The following is a 16,508-nucleotide window of genomic DNA, read 5'->3' as shown; positions in this document are numbered from 1 at the left end:
CTTCTCCCTCTCTGTCGGCTAATGAGATGTGGGATGCGGACGGTCGTCATGCTTCAGCTCCGTCTGCGGAGCCTGCTGGGTCGTTTCAGAGTTTCCCCCCCATTTCCCGGAGCTGTAGCAACCCCTGCCCAACTTTGTACATTTTAAGAAGCTCTCCACTCCATCTTTGGGCAGCCCGACTCCGCCGACGCGCCTTCAGGCCCCACGGAGTCGGTTGGGGGTTCCAGGCCTTTGCCGCTGCCGGCTGTGGTCCAGACGCCGCAGGGCACCCAAGGATCTAGGCCTGGATCTGGATCGGCGCTGGGCGACCTGAGGACATCTCCTCTTGCGTCAAATCCGTTGACGACACCACCCCGACTGGGGACACAGCCGGCGTCAACCCCGGCCTCCCCTTCGACTTAGATACAGAGCTGGACTGGCGTCGACCGACGCCGGTACTGGTGCCAGCCGACAATTTTGTGCCAATTTTCTACCCTGGCGTTCCCTATCGCCCTGAGTGTCAGCCAAAAGAGCGTGAGGAGGACTGGGAGGGGTCTGTTGACTCTCTTGAAGATCCGGACTGGAGAGAGGAGTTTGGTGATGCCAGTGGTCTGGATAGCTCCTCAGACCTTGGTATGCTTTCTCCCACTACTGTGGCTACGGAGGAGGGGAGCCTCCTACGCTGTGGTGTTGCGTAGGGCGGCTGAGGCCTTGGGTCTTGAGCTTCCTACGGTGGCAGTCAGGACTAACCTCCTGGCTGAGGTGCTTCAGCCCGCAGCGTCCTCTTTGAAGCCCCTGCTGCCTTTCAATAAGACCCTCATGGACATCCTTCTGGGCACTTGGTTCAAGCCCAGCACAGGAGCGAATATCAGGGCCCCGTTGCAGGAGCTCACCAGCTACACGTTCGCCATACTCAGGTTTGGGCCACGCCACCTGCACACCTCAGGTTCCTTTATCTTTAAAACAAAGAAACAGGCCTTTTCCCCCCCCCACTATTGCAGGGAAAAAAACACATTTTTTTTTTTACATTTGTTCACGGGCACTAGGTGGACAGGGTATCCATACCACCTTATACTGTTTAAAAATAAAGGACAGGAATAAGTCCCATAGTCCTGTAAATGCAGTAGCAACATTTATTTTCATGTTGCAGCCAGTCATCAGAGCGCTCACTCTGAAAAGTCCCCTTCAGCCAATCGGAAGGAATACATTTTTGAATTTCAAACCAACAGTGGAGCTATACAAAGTTTTCAAACCTTAATTTCTCGAAAACTAGTGAATGAATTTACATAAAATCGAAAACAGCATGCTTTTTGGTCCAAGATCTAGCTTTCTGACAGGATAGCTGTTCAGTTTTTCTGTCTGAGTTTGAGGACACCCCCACCCCCAATTCTTTTCTCCGCACACGCTTGACTAATCACTACGAAAACTTTCCAAAAAGGAGCTGAGGTGGATGACCCTGTTTTTGGTAAGATTTGTGAAGATTTGTCAAACAGCCCCAAAATGATTAGCAAACTTAAAAATCTGTTTCCTATAGTAACTAGGTCCTAACTTTAAGTACAGAGTGGCGACACTGAAATTAGCCAATTATGCTAATCAACGCACACACAGTACACACCATAACTTGCATCACCCAATATTTTGTTGTGTTTTGTGCCATTGGCAAATTTGCGTTTTGAGCATGACTGATACTGAGAGCTACGAGAGCTGCGAGAGACAGCTAGTGTGTCTCTCGATAACCATAACTGGCAAGTTTCAGTAGTTTTACGCATTTGATCCAGAACCATAACTCGCATTTAACTGTATTTTTCAGGCAATTTTATTTTTATGATCTATTAACAACTCTCACTGATGACAGCCCTAGACATGTGCAGCAAGAGGTTATATGCAAGTCCTTGACCTCTATTTTAGGTCTCGAGAATTTACATATCCGAGTACTTTGACGAGCGAATCCCATGACATTTTGGTCGTTTTTTATTTTAGATTTCAACCTGGATGAGGGGCCCATTGAAGGTCCCACAACTCTGGTCTGGGGTTCAGGTTCTGCCTGCGATGCCTCTTTTCTTTAAATATGTAGGATATGGGGACTGTGCTCCAAGTACTTTAATAGTTGCCGCAAGAGAGATTTACTATTGTGGCAGCCAATAAGTTCTCTTGGATCCGAGTACCAACTCTGGTTCCATGCATCGGAGAGGGGTGACAGAAAAAAGGCTTATTTCAGATTTGTGTTTTTTTATGTTTGGAATTTTCAGATTTTCAAATTCTACACAACTTTCAAATGGCACATGTATATAAAAGTGTTGGCCCTCTACAACCTGCTCTGCAACTTTTCTTAGATGCTAATATCTCATAAACTACTCAATGTATGTAAGAAAGTGGCACTGTATATACTGCACCAAAGTGAGATACAGTGTGTACAGAGTCCAGCAGTCCCCAGGGGTTTGGCAGAGGCTAAAGTTAGATAGAAATTTACTCCATAAAGTGGTATCTTGGTCACGCAGTAAGGCAGTATCAGAGGACAGTGTAATGCATTTGATGTACACACTCAGTCAGCAACTGGTCTCACACACTCAAGAACTGAACTCCAGGCCAATTGTTTTGTATAAAACAATATACTGTTGTTTTATTCCTAGAACCAAGCATGCCTGGTGCAGGTAAGCATAAAAATACTTTTCAGTAGTAAATTACTTGTATGAACACAGTTCAAAATAGCAGTGTGCCATGTCGACTCTTTGTTTTTTTCTGCACCAAAACACGCAGCCTGCCAAGGCAGTGTGTGTGTGTGTGTCGGGGCACAGAGCCTCTAAGGGTGGCACAATAAGTGATACAGCCCTTAGGGGCTGTCTCTGGTCACAGTGCCATGGGTACTTAGGGTACCATTTACCAGGGGCTGACATGTGGCCAGAGATGCCAATTGGGTTTAGGCTTCAACACAGTTTTAGGGAAGGCACACAGGCGCTGAGTACCTGATTGTCAGGAGCCCAGGGCACTCAGTCAAAGCACATCAGCAATTCAACAGAAAAGTGGGGGCACACCATGCAAGAAAGAGGGCACTTTTCCACAATGTATTAGCAGTAAAACCAATCAAAGTTGGATTTCTGAGTAAAATTCTGCTTTAATGGCAAAGTTCTTATAAATCTGTTCATCGGTTTAGGCTGTGGGAGCAAAAATTGGAGGAAAAAAAATGTCTTCACCTGCCATTAAATTTTTAGGTTGAGCCTGCATTTTAATCGTTTGTGCAGCGCCGTTTCAGGGACAGCGCACTCTGCTTGTTTATTTATTTTTTACTTTAAAATCGGGCGCAGTGCCACTTAAAGGACATTGCGCTCAGTTTCTTTCTTTTCTTTTTTTTTTACTTTAACACTGAGCGAGGTGCCCGCTTCAAGGACATGGTGCTCAGTGATAAAAAAAACTAAAACAAAGCAGCACCGCTCTCAGTTTTAAGCTTAAACAACCATTTGCAATGCAATAGGTCTCGCATTTATGCAAGTTTAAGCTATTGGCATTGTAAATGACAATGCCTTTTATTTATGTTTTAAAAAACAAAAATAATAGGCATTGTCATTTACAATGCCGATAGCTTAAACTCACGTAAATGCGAGACCTATTGAATTGCAAATACTTATTTTTCCTGTGGCCAGACCCAACGAAACTTGCCATTGGAATGTGTAGTTGACTAAGTTAGTAAAGTGCTACAATTCATGCATGTCCTTCTACATGGCCAAAAGTAATAACACTTATGTTATTTGTTGTATAAGATTGATATACTTTTCATATTTAGAAAAACATGGGGCTGAAACCAAAAAGACCTTGTTTAGTTCATTGGAAGATGGTTATCTTTTGCCTTTTTTATTATATCCTAACTGCTGCTGTATGGTATAATCCTGTTCTCAATTACATCCTATAAACCAATTGTATATGATGTGTGAAAATGTCAATAAAGGTTAATAAAAAATATATATATCATACAAATATACATTTTATGCAGAAAGCGCATTTTTTGGTTTGCTAATAACTTTGCCGCCATTTTCTGCATCTCACGAAACTTTCCCCCAAAATGTTCTTCCATCTCAGCTCCTTCCATGAAAAGTTTCGAGGTGAGCTGTGAAGCAGGGCTTGATAATAAAAGGGGGGGGGGTGAATAACACATTTCTCTATCCATAGAAAGTAACTATAACTTGTGCACTAAAGTAACTATAACTCCCGCCCTCTGCAGTGGGTGCTAATTACTTCCCATGACATGCTCTATGATATCACTGTAACATCAGGAATGAGATTGATGACAACGCTGTGCATGGCAGGGGCGCAAGTCATAGTTACTTACGATAACTGTAACTGTTGAATTTCAGTGTTTATTTAGTTTAAAACGGTATGTTTTTACTAACATTTTCACTTAACTCTCTTATGAAGGATATCTCCCTCGCCGGGGACGGGGTGTTAAGATACTTAACCTTTGGCCTCCTTTGATGAGCTTTCTAACTTATTTCAAGGTGTCATAACCATTGTGCACTTCGGTATGTCTGAAGAAAATATTATGCATACGACCATGACATTGACCACAAAAACAAAAGTAAGCATCTGCAGGTCTTGCTTTGGAGAAGAATGGTTCCCTGTTTCTTGTGCTGTAATTTGTGTCTAACCTGACTAGTAAGGGGCAGCTATTGGGTAGAGAGTAGTTTTGTTTTTTTCAAAACAACAGTCAGGAGCCTTTGTGATGACTTTTACAAATATACCACCCAATTTACAGGCACCAGATTTTTGGGATTTTGCTTGTGCTTTGCCTGTTTGAGCACACAATACCGTTCAACCCAGTCACTAATGTTTAAATAGTGACATTGGTGCTTTCATAATGGTTTGCTACCGCTGCTTTTCTGCCGAAGGACTCATTACATTGTTCTACAAGAAAAAGACATTAATTACTGGTCTTTCTTGTTTCCCGTAAATTGTTACATTTTAATTCATATGAGATGGTTTTCATTCTATCATTGTTTGCTGAAGCATACAGAATGCTTCATGGTGTGACGAGTACTCTTTAAAAACAATAATACATTGTTGCCCACTGGGTGGACCCTTACAGGTCTGAGAGGTAGTCTCTATAGCACCCTCCCCTCGGCTGGGGACCAATGCTCTTGCTGCCAGATCCAGGATAAGTGTTTCTTTTTTGTTGAGTAGGTCCTATACACGCCCACTTGCCTTATGTCTAAAACGTAACCAGCATTATGTGTTGGACATCTGCTTTATAGTTGATGCTCAGTTTGTTCAAGTCATGCTGAAGAATATGATTAGCTGAATCCCTATGGTGTTGTAGATTCTATTTCCTGCGCTCTCATGCATACCATACTAACTTATTTACTCATAGGTAAGCTCCCATTATATGAAAATCACCTCCGCCCGTTCAACCTGAAACAGGGTGAACAGTGGGGAGTTGATACCATAATAGATAATGAGATTTCTGAGCATGTCCACGTGTGCAAAGCAAGCTGAACACAAGGAGTAACATTCATTTCTTCGTGATTTGTCAGCAGATATGTCCAGAGAATCATCTTGGATAAAGCAGGAAGTGTCCGAATCAACTCCACCAACTACAGCGCCGACAAGGATAAAGCAGGAAGTGCTTGATCTCCCACAGCAGACTGCAGGACCCAATTGGATAAAGCAGGAGGTCTTAGAAACATCTCAGCAAGTGTCCAACTTGAGCATGACGAGCTCCGCCTCTATATCACACGCAAGGTGAGCAAGGAAATATTTACCTTTCAAGAGGGCACTGAGCCACCCTGTGCTTGTCTTCTCACGCATTGGGTGGCTGACATTTTTCTTGTATCATATGTTCTCTTTACATTGTAATACTTTACTGTTTGTGAGAAAGAGCCAGCAGGGTTGAGATACCTGAAAAACAATTTTAATTTGTATTTGATAGCTCATAGAAGAGCTCGCTGTTTAACATCTGCATGAAAAGCGAAGCCTAGTCTAACACAATTGTTGCTCTTTAAGCCATTCTTGTAGGTGCAGCGTCCGCGTGACCTTGTCAGGGAACCGCTTACACATTTGTATCATAAAGCACATTAACTCTATTACTGGAATATAGTGATGTTACCATATCATTTATTGTGCACCGCGTCCAAACCCACATCAAGTGCAATATGGGAAAATCAATAAAGCTCAGTGGATCAGCTCTGTTGTGACACCAACATCGCATAACACCACAGCACTGAGTAGTGCATTTGAATACCGGTTATAAACCACTTTTTAGACCTTTTGAAAAGTATTAGCCCTGCCGACTCACACTGTGCCACTGTGTTTCACAATATCGGCTCCCTTCACACGGTCACCCCATGAGAAGCTGATTACACACAATAGCAGTGAAAATGAGCTGAAAACCACTACAAAGATTGAATTTCCAACTCGTCTTCGAGGCTTTGAACAGCTGATGTGAGCAGAGGTTTTGTAGGTTTGGGAGAGGGCAAAAGTCTCCCTTTAGTACTTCTCTGCTTGATGACCCGCCCACTTCAAGCCCCCCTCCCCTCACAGTACCATTTTTATTTCTAGTTGGCAGGTGTGTAGTATGCATAGTAATTTTAAGCAAAATAAATCTAACCTATGGATGTTTGCATTCCGTTTAGTGCCGAGGGAACAGGCTATGATGCAGAAGTGGCCTTAGCAACAGGGCTGTTGATGACCTCCAACAGTCACCTGTCCAGCAGTGAAACATCACACTACTCTGAATCGCGAGGAGAAACTCCATGCTCATTCAACGATGATTATGACGACGAGGACGATGATGACGATTTCTCCTCTCCAGAATAACCACTGTTGAAAATGGACAGGAATAAGCTGCTTGTGTGTGTGTTCCCAGTATGCACCGTTGTGATGGTGGGATCACTGTTCGCATTGTGCCACACCGTAGAAAATATACATGCACACTAATAAAATGCGAAAAAAATATATGAGGGTCACTTGAATGCAGTAGTAGAGCGCACAATTTAATTGTTTGTGAAGAGCAAAGAAAACACAAAAGGAACATAATACATGCTCTAAGTAATGAGCACTTGCATTTCATGTACCCATGTTTATTTTCCAACACAGGAGGCCTGCTTACTGTAGTGTTTTTTATTTTGTAATGGACCATGCTGTCACCCAAGACTGCAGATGAATCCACACTCCGTAGAGAATAGTACTGCTGGCGGACCTACATGACCAAGGAAAACTTGACTGATTGTACATAAAATAATAGAGAACCTATCCACTCACATTTTCAGTTTTTCACCTGAAATACTTTTCTCAGTAGATCTTAAAATAGATACTCTTACTTAGACAGGTCTGGTTTGATACTGGTGAACTTTTCATCCGACGCTCTTAAAGAATAATTTGTGAATTAGGCCTCTTTAGAGTCGTCATATCAATCTTATGCCCTGGGGCCCATTAACAATGTTAACATCCTTAAAAAGTGAGAAAAGACCCTTTGGGGTGACAGGAAAGGGGTTTTAAAAGTGCATTTACATAACCATGTCTTTTCATTCTTAAGATGATAATGATCCCAATGAACAAATGGGCCTCAAATGTTCTATGCACCCAAAATAAGATGTTGACTGGCAAAATAACTAATTTGGACTCTTGATTACTATAATTTCTTTAAGATAAAGATGGGTTTATGCCCTGCTATTTTGAGAATCCTTGTCTTAGGCAGTAGCATCTTAAAGACGTAAGAGCTACCAGAGTATATGTCAAGTGGTCAATACTAAACCCCCTTGTAGGGCTGCAGTGTTTTGGAGTCCCTTCTGATTCGAGCTTTAATCCTTATTAGAAAGTCATTGATGTTGAACATTTAGAAATGTTTTATCTCTGCTACTAAACCGAATTTGGATCTGACCAGTCTGTGTGTAGGATAAATAATCAATTCTATCAATTGTCCTCCAAGTGGAATTCTTGGCTAGTTGAAAATTCTCATCATTTCTTGGTTTAAATCTTGGTTGTTGCCTTTGACTTGTTACTCAAAATACCCCTATGTTTGTTAATTGTTGTGAGGCAGAGGGTGTGTGCGCATTCACCCCAGATGCCAGTGTCTATTTGAAAGATCCCAGTTTACAAGGTCCTTGTTTTGTGTTTTATGCAAATGTGGACGATTTATGCAAGTCCAACCGCTATTCTTTGCTTCGTTTATGAAACTTCAAGCCAATGACTTAAAAATGATAGTGCAATTAATGATGATTATTTTGGTGCAAGGATATGTAACTTACTCCTGTGTGCAATAGCGCACAAGTAAGTGTGAATTGTTGCTTCAGAGTAGCTCTGCACAAGAATAATTAGCTGACAGTGCTGCTGTGCTTCGAGATGATCACATTTTGCCTTAATCAAAGTTGCCTTGCAGGCCTTGGCTATTCTTGGAACTTTGAGAAAAACGGATTTCAAAAGCTTTCGTGAATGAATAGTTCAATCTCCTGTAAATCTCTTGCAATCAACTGTTCTTGCCAGTATCCTTCTGCCAGTATCCTCTATCCTCCATGATCTTCTTTTTTTTTTAACCCATTACAAGCAAACAGTGTCTATGTCCTTGTTGTATCTCCTGCATTTTCTTTAAAGGGCCAAGCTAGCTTCAGACTACATGGTAAATATCTGTAATATCCACCGACATTCAGTGCATTGTTATGTGGCATGCCCTTTGTTCCATTGTTATGTGTCACATCTGGAAGCTCAAAACTGTTGAGGAACTGGAGAGGGGTACTGTAGAAACGTCTGTATCTGATGAACGGCCTAAGTTGCAGTGAAGAAACATCCCTTGAACCTCTAAACTTGTAATGTTACATTTCCAAAGCTGTTTTATGATTATTTGCTTTCAATTTAATGGAGTGCTTTTGCGAGCGTTTGTGTGATACCACCTGTTTCCAACAAGTTTGAATCATCTCTGTGTCCAGCTCTGCAAATTTCGTTTAAAAAGCCTGATACTCTGGCTTCACGACACAGTTCCAATCGAGTATCTGCCTAATTTTATGGAACAGCTGAAGTGCTACCATGCATAAAACTCCAGTCAATAACATTTAAATAGAGAACAAAACACGTACAGATGCTAAAGTCCAGATTTAGAGTTTGCCAGACAGGGTACTCCATCACAAATGTGACTTTTATGCCTGCCTTATTTATAGATAGGTGGACCGTCAGCTTTCCGTCAGCAGAGTCCCTGTGCATTACACTGCCAACCCTATTTAGGGTGGACAGTGTAATGTTTTTTTTCCTGTGTGTCACCACCATGTAAATCCTGGCAGTGAGGGACTGAAAAAAACAAATGATGACCCACAATACCCAGGGAAAAAAACTCCCTGGGGGCATGGGTGTCATTAGTTATTTGTTTTTCAGTAACAAACTCCCACTTTGGGAGTTTGTTTTTGAAAAACCAAAACTTTATTAAAGTTTTGTGAATGGCCGCTTTCTACCAAACTTTACAGTAACCGCCATGACTGTGGTTCCTATAAAGGTACAGAGATCATCGCTTGGCTAGCAGTGATCTTTAAAGTTGTCAGGCAATAGTCCATCAGGGTGGTAGACCTAATGTCTTCCACCACCCGACATAGTTTTGTCTGCCAAACGTTAAATCCCGTTCTAAGTATACCCAGATATATCCATGCTTATTCACTAAGATACATATGGTATGTTCCCAATACTTATGCTGAAGCACGCCTCCTTAAATCAAAGTCATTCAAAATGTTTGAAGATTTCACAATTGGGAGAATTTAGAAAATGGTATGATTTTGCTGCAAGTGAATGAGCGTCCAATATTATGACTAAGCAGCGGATAGAGTTATTAAATCAGCATCGTTAATTATTTTTAAGGTTACAGATAGAACGCGTGCTTTTAAATGAAGGACCCTTTGGAAAAAAGTGGAGTGGTTGGCTTTCTTTCGTTTGCATGAAAAAACACCCCGAAAATGATAGGACCTCTTTTCATGGTTTTGTGATGAAATTGGACATATTTTGCAAGTGGCAATCCATGTGTTGGCAAACTACGCTTGGGAAATACAGCCATGTGGTAGTATGAGGATTTAAAGTCCATCTGGGTGCATCAGACTCACAAACTGGATCTTGGCTTCGGACACACCGCTGAACTGCTCTTGTTTTTTTCATGGCATAGCAAAGTGACCCTTGCAACTATGAGACATCTCACAAAATAACGTACTGCAACCACTAATGCCACATTAACAAGCACCCCCCATTATTGCCACACTCTTTCTTCCACACTACGGTGCTCCAAAGGTCTCTGGCACATTCGTAAATTATTTAATCAAATCATGCCTAATGTAGATATATTACAAAAGAATTGTGTGCAGAGATGTCATCTCTCACCATTTACCAATTCTACTGCGATACCTCTGGAAGTCTGACCAGACACTCGTGAGGTTACTTTTTTATATAACCACACATAGTCTTAACGTGCTTGAGTAATTGTTGCCATGTGCTCTACTAGTATTTGTGATGTTTCAGTTAAGACCTTAACTCCTAAAGCTATGATAGGATGAATGCACTTCATGCCACTTGTGTGACTTGAATGCATTATGAAATAAGCTAAAAAAGCAAATCTGGAAAAGGTGACCAATTGCAGTGTGGTTTCTTTAAATCTGTTCGATGTGGTAATGTGCTCTCTACTGTAGCTATCATTCAGCAGCAGTCTCTCTCAGGTGCACAATCATAAATTGGAATATTGAATGCTACTGCATCAACACTATGATTGCGCTTCTCATGGTGGGTTAGGGAAATTGTCACCTTACTAGATAATGTGCTTTGGCAGCTGAATAGGCACAATGAAGGGCTTACATTATTATGGTTTGTAGATGAAAACATGAAGTCTGGTTCACTTACCAACTTTTGCAGGACTTCTTAGCTTTATATACATATAATCAGAACATTCAACTGCAAAAATGGCAAACAGATAAAGAGTGCTTTTCACTCTGGGGCAATAATCAAAAGCAGTTGATGTGATCTGTCCCCATACAAAAGTGATGTAGCTGATATGGACACCAGAAGATTTCCAGACCAGCAAGTGGCCCATTTCTGAAAGGCTGATATGGCTAATGTGTGCCAGAAAAGTGGTCAGCAGTGCAGCGACTCTACAGGACTCTCTATAAATTTCCTGATTTTAATGCTATATGGCCCACTCTGCCCAACAATCTATCGCTATTCTTAAACCTAAAATAGTAAACTTCCTTCATACGATAAGATAGACTATGTCAGGTGCTAAGGAGCGTTACATGTCCAGCTATTGTTTCGATCTCCTCCCTTCAGGAGTACTGACATTTCTGAAATGCATCCAATTCTGTTCTTCCACTTAACCTCAAGTTAAAATTGACAGGGACACAACTGTACCTAACTGTCGAGGCTCACTTCTGGAATTGAGAAGTGATAAAATCATCTTTTTCCTCACTCTGTCACATTGCAATGCTGAAATTGGACGGTTCCTGAAAAGTAAAATGGCAAGATTGATACAGTTTCATTTTAGATTCCTTAAATCTCCGAATTAAATCCCAATGCTGTTGCATATAAAGCCTTGGGTACTTGGATAGCAGACATTTGTGATGCTTCTTCTTTACTTTAACAGCAAAAGGGTGTTAGCATGTAGCTTTTATGCATGAAATGGTAAGTTGTGAACAATGTGAAATAACCATATTGTCTTTGCAGTGTTTACTATTACACTGTTGCCTATAGATCGTACTGTGCTGCAAACGTTTTACTTTCCATAGTAACTCAAGATAACATGCCATGGTCAGCCCTTTAGCGAACTACAGCGGCTCCCCACAGAGGTGCATAGTCTGCTCTGCTTTACTTGATGCTACATGCATATTCCTTTAAACTGCACTTTTCCAGTGTGAAAATACATTTCATGCTTTGCGTAGAAAAGGTAGCTCCTTGTCTGGACCATGAAATGAGTTGTTCAGCTAGCAGTGCCGTTCAGTCTCTGCCTTAATCTGTCAAACAGGAAAATAAAATCTCCCTAGTGAAAGTAACAAAAGTCAGCAATTGTAAAGCAGACCATTCTTGAGAAACCTGAGAATTAGAAATCCAATCACAAATGTAGCTACAATTTTGTGTTATGATAATTTTGTGTTATAGATCAGACTTTGTAATTTGCTTTTAAGATCTTGGGTTTGGTGTATAATTTATGTTGTCAATTTAAAAAAAGTAACTTAATATGCCACCAGAAGTCCTGAGAACAGAGTAACAAAACATAATGTCTTCAGGAGGATTTTATGTGTAGAAGTGGTCAATACTTGGTGGTGTTATGCCTAACACAGAATCCAAACTTATCAGATCAAACAATACGGATAAATGAAGATACAATCTTAAAGTACAGATATAAATGTGAAAGGAAAAAGTAATTGGGAAATGAGTGTTTTGTATATTAATCCTATTTTGTAGAAACTAAGTGTATATTATTTTATATCTAGTAAATCATTTAGGAAGAGTTACAGTATGATCTCTACTAAAAGGTGTGTGTGTGTAAATCAGTGCAATGTACAACACAACATTAGTTTACATTCATCAGGTGGATGAAATGCTAATGAAGACACTGAGAAATATATGGTGCAGTGCAAAGGCAGGTGAGGTTATGTTCTGGGATTAGTGTCTGCGGCTAAAGTCCAACAAATGATTGAAATGTGCAACACATGTTACCTGGGTCAAATAAATATAAGTTATACTCTTTAGACTACTGAGATTTTAAATCACACGGAAGACAACTGACATGTGTGTCAGCTTTAACTCTTTTCTTTAAGGATAGGTAGATGCTTCTAATTGGAAAGGGTTGACTAACATAGCTATTTAAAAACATCTCAAATCCTCGATGCTTACACTTTACTAGACTGTCTGTTTGTTCAAAATAAATCACATCCCAATGATGGCATTGGTTGCTTGTTGAATTAGATATTTTAGTTTGGTTAAAATATCTGGCCTCTTTTGTAGTTCTACAAAATAGACGTGTTTCACTAAGAAACAATTCAATGGCCATGAGGAACTCCCTTTCAAGTCAGTGAATTCACAAAAGTGTAAATTGCTACCTTTATGAACAAGGTCTGGACAAATGAAAAATCCTCAAAGTTATTTTTAGTGATATTAAATATGGCTCACTCTTTAGGCAACCTCATCATCACATTTGTGGTGTATGGCCTTATATGTTTCAGGAATTAACTCTTAATTGGAGCTTAAAAACTAGCTTGGGAAATACAGCGTAGAGTTTCTCAATATAAATCTGGCATATCCAATATTAGAGTGAGACAAAACTGGTGTGTTTTGTAAGAATGAATTATGTTCTTAGACATCCCTAGCAGAATATTTGGGCATCCTTGAAAGAAATGGTAGATCAAAAAGTAAGGCCATTGGAAGTAACAACCAAAACGCCAGAGCACCTAATGGTCCTAATGTTGAAGTGGAGCTGCTTGTATTTCTTCAGCAAGAAGAACATTAGGGCATTTAGTTTTGGGCTTTAATAGAAGAAAGAGTATGATGGCTTAATCTTGTAATGACCTAACTATTTATGGGATTTATGCAGTATCTTAATAGATACATTTCAATCTGCAGACCAATTAATACAGTAACATTCTAATAAGGAATAATGCAACACAATTATTGCCTTGAGTACGATTTCTGATTTCTATGGGAATTATGCCCACTTATGTCACTGGCTATTAAAAAAAGGTAATTTTTTTCCAAAGACAAGCAGATAGATAACCACATCAACATGCAGTTTTTAGAATAATTGAACCTTGAGCTCATTTATTAACAGGAAGGGGGAAATAATGAATTTGTACATTTGTGTACATAATCAGTCTTCTTCTCCCCAGTAGCCTGACACAATATATTATAACGGAAAGCTGTAAAATTCAAGTATCGTCCACTGGCTGTTGTTGGTTGAAATGTTTCACTGATATATGTTCGACCTGGAGAGATATCAAGAGTCAATCAGATCCTTATTGATAGAACTGACCAAGTGCCATGACCACTAAAAGGCACATCCATTTCTAAAATATATAACTAGTTTGTAAAAAACAGAATTAGTATTAAAAAAACTCAATTTGCCCAGTGACAATTTCATTTTACATGGTTCATCTTTACCTTAGGATTGATTACTGTTCCATTTATCTAACTTAATCCCAACAAGTTTTCTTTTGTTTGAACGTGATATGTCCGTGTGTTTATTACAGCTGAATAACAGATCACTATTAATGCAGATAATTTGCCTTGCCTATGCGTGGTGTAAGGCTTGCTTTATCACTACTGGATCAAAGGGGATTTCGAGCTGCTTCCTCTGGATGTGTATAAGTCAACATGTTTTGCCACTATAAATTCCATTGAATCCTGCCTCCAGGTAAACGTTTGACACATGGACATTCCTGCCTTCCATTACTCTTTTAAAGGACATTGAAGCAGTCATTCTGATAAATTTTGCCTGAGACCTGCCACAAAATCAGCATTGACTTTACAATTACAGTTTCCTAGTATTCCACACCCAACGCTAGTTTTACCCCATGTTATCAAACTCCTTTTTTCCTCCCTCAAAATAGCTTCTCATTCATCCATGTGTGTTGTGATTTTGGAAATAAATGTTGATTGATTCACAATGACAATCTGGATAAATATCTGTCAACTTACCCAAGGAAAGAAGAGTTCTCAGTTTAAGGTTCAGCTTCTAGCTATTTAAAAACACAATACAGGTTCGAGATAAAAAGAAAGCACCTGGATCAAAAGCAACTAGCCATAAGCTCAAGAACTCTGCAAGTTCATATATGATGTGAATGCTTTATTTTGTAATGCCACATACTTTGTAAATAAACAACTAGCTAATTTTTTATGGAAGTTTTATATAAACTTATTTCTGCATACAGGATCTACAAGTGCATTTTCTGAACAAGCTGCCAACGTATATTGGAGTTATACTCTAATTAGGCTCAGAAGTCTGTATCTCCATTAAAGTGGAAAATACTCATGCATTAAATGCAGACTGTCTTTAGTTAACCTATGTATGGTGGGTAAGTGGATTTGTAATGCAAAATGACAGAATAAACGACTGCAAACACAATGTATTTTGTCTTTTGTATTAGCATAAATACAAAATATTGAGAAAAAAAACTTTGTTGTACTTTATGCAGCAGATATTTTGTCCTTGCTCTTGACTTGTAGGTCTAAGAGACTGGTATGTTCGAACTCTAGTTTTGAAGATTTCCTCGCAGAACAGAGTCTAGTTTGGATTGTGAGGCTGCCTTCTCAACCCTGACTTTGCATTGCCTGGCATGTAGTGTGTCAATTGGAGGTAGGGAGTGCTGTCGGATGGTCATGATATCCATCTACTGGATTATCTGCACTGTGTTGTGTGATAATTGAAGGTCCTGTTTACTGTGCTGTACTGTTTAGTGTGTGGAGTATCTCAGGGGGTGTATGCTGTTGTGAGCAAACCACTACGCCAAATATGGCATATATGTTCTTTGTATGATCTTGCATTGGAAACATGCAAGCTTTACAGTCACTGATACATTTATCACTTAGCAGCCTTGGTTTTTTTTCAATATAGAAAAAAAATCTTTAGTCCTCTTATTTGACAAAGGCAGGGAGAAAGATCTAGTCAAGATCTGTGCAACTGGGAGCAAACCACCACTAATCTCGTCAACTTATTGTGCATTGTCCTAATCCTTGTACTAGGCAGAAATAAACCAACCCCGGGACAACGTAATTTCACCAGTCCCTAAAGAAGAGAAAAAGAAAGACCTAGGAGTGGTGATATAAGGGATCAAGTGATATAAAGGGGTCCCACATTCTTTCCTTGTACGAGCCCATTTGGCATTCTAATCGATCTATGTGTCTTGAAAAGCTTAGCCAGCCCACCCTAGTTGGGGAGAGTCCAGAAACCCACTTTAGACTAATTTCCCTGCGTGCAGTGGCTATTAAAATAAAAAGCAGAGACAAAGTATTTTTCCCAAAGACTGTTTTGTCTACCTCCCTTAATCCAAATATCATGAAAGAAAGGCTTCCCTCAATATCCCGACCCAAGATTTTATTTAATACATTACCCACATCTCACCAGAAAGCCTGGATAGCTGGACACTGCCAAAACAGATGCACATCATCCGCATTTTCCAGTTGACATTTCGGGCAACATCTTCTTTTATTTCCTCCCATCTTAGCGAGTTTCTTGGAAGACCAATAGGCCCTGTATATGGTAAACAAATGATTCCTCCCGAGTGAGGCTGAGGTCACTGAAGTCCATAGTGTAGCAACAGATACTTGCCATAGGTTTTGGGTGTCGCAGCTTGGCATGTCCAGCTTCCAGATTTCTTCGGCCAGGGTCCTCCCACTATCGTCTCCTTGTACTAATGCCCAGTACCACTTTGAGACTTTCTTTCTGTAGGCTTGTATCTTCACTGAATCCTTCTCTAATTCCGACTCTGCCCCAACGTTTAGTTGGGATCGTGGCCAACTTGTAGTATTTGAAGCTGGATATGTGGAAGTCTGTGTTCTGACTAAGAGCATCCCATGTTAATAGCGTGGGGGAGGCTAGGTTG

At 40.3% G+C, this 16,508-nt stretch overlaps 1 protein-coding gene across 6 annotated transcripts in view; it reads left to right on the top strand.

Moving 5' to 3' along the window:
• TFDP2 (transcription factor Dp-2) overlaps positions 1-15,031 on the top strand; it is a 631,051-nt gene extending 616,020 nt beyond the window's left edge. For 4 of the 6 annotated variants that reach the window (XM_086943706.1, XM_086943703.1, XM_086943704.1 and 1 more), the window contains 2 exons: positions 5,499-5,706; positions 6,597-15,031. In XM_086943706.1, the coding sequence (XP_086799832.1) occupies positions 5,499-5,706; positions 6,597-6,780 (392 nt within the window). In that variant the 3' untranslated portion in view covers positions 6,781-15,031. The remainder of the gene's footprint in view (positions 1-5,498; positions 5,707-6,596) is intronic. The other 2 variants (XM_086943705.1, XM_086943708.1) reach the window with 2 other exon arrangements.
• Positions 15,032-16,508: the final 1,477 nt, after the last annotated feature.

The sequence above is a fragment of the Lissotriton vulgaris genome, chromosome 11 (assembly GCF_964263255.1).
Source record: "Lissotriton vulgaris chromosome 11, aLisVul1.2, whole genome shotgun sequence".
NCBI lineage: Eukaryota > Metazoa > Chordata > Amphibia > Caudata > Salamandridae > Lissotriton > Lissotriton vulgaris.
Note: the sequence above shows the minus strand (reverse complement) of the source record. Positions and strands in the feature narration are given on the sequence as shown.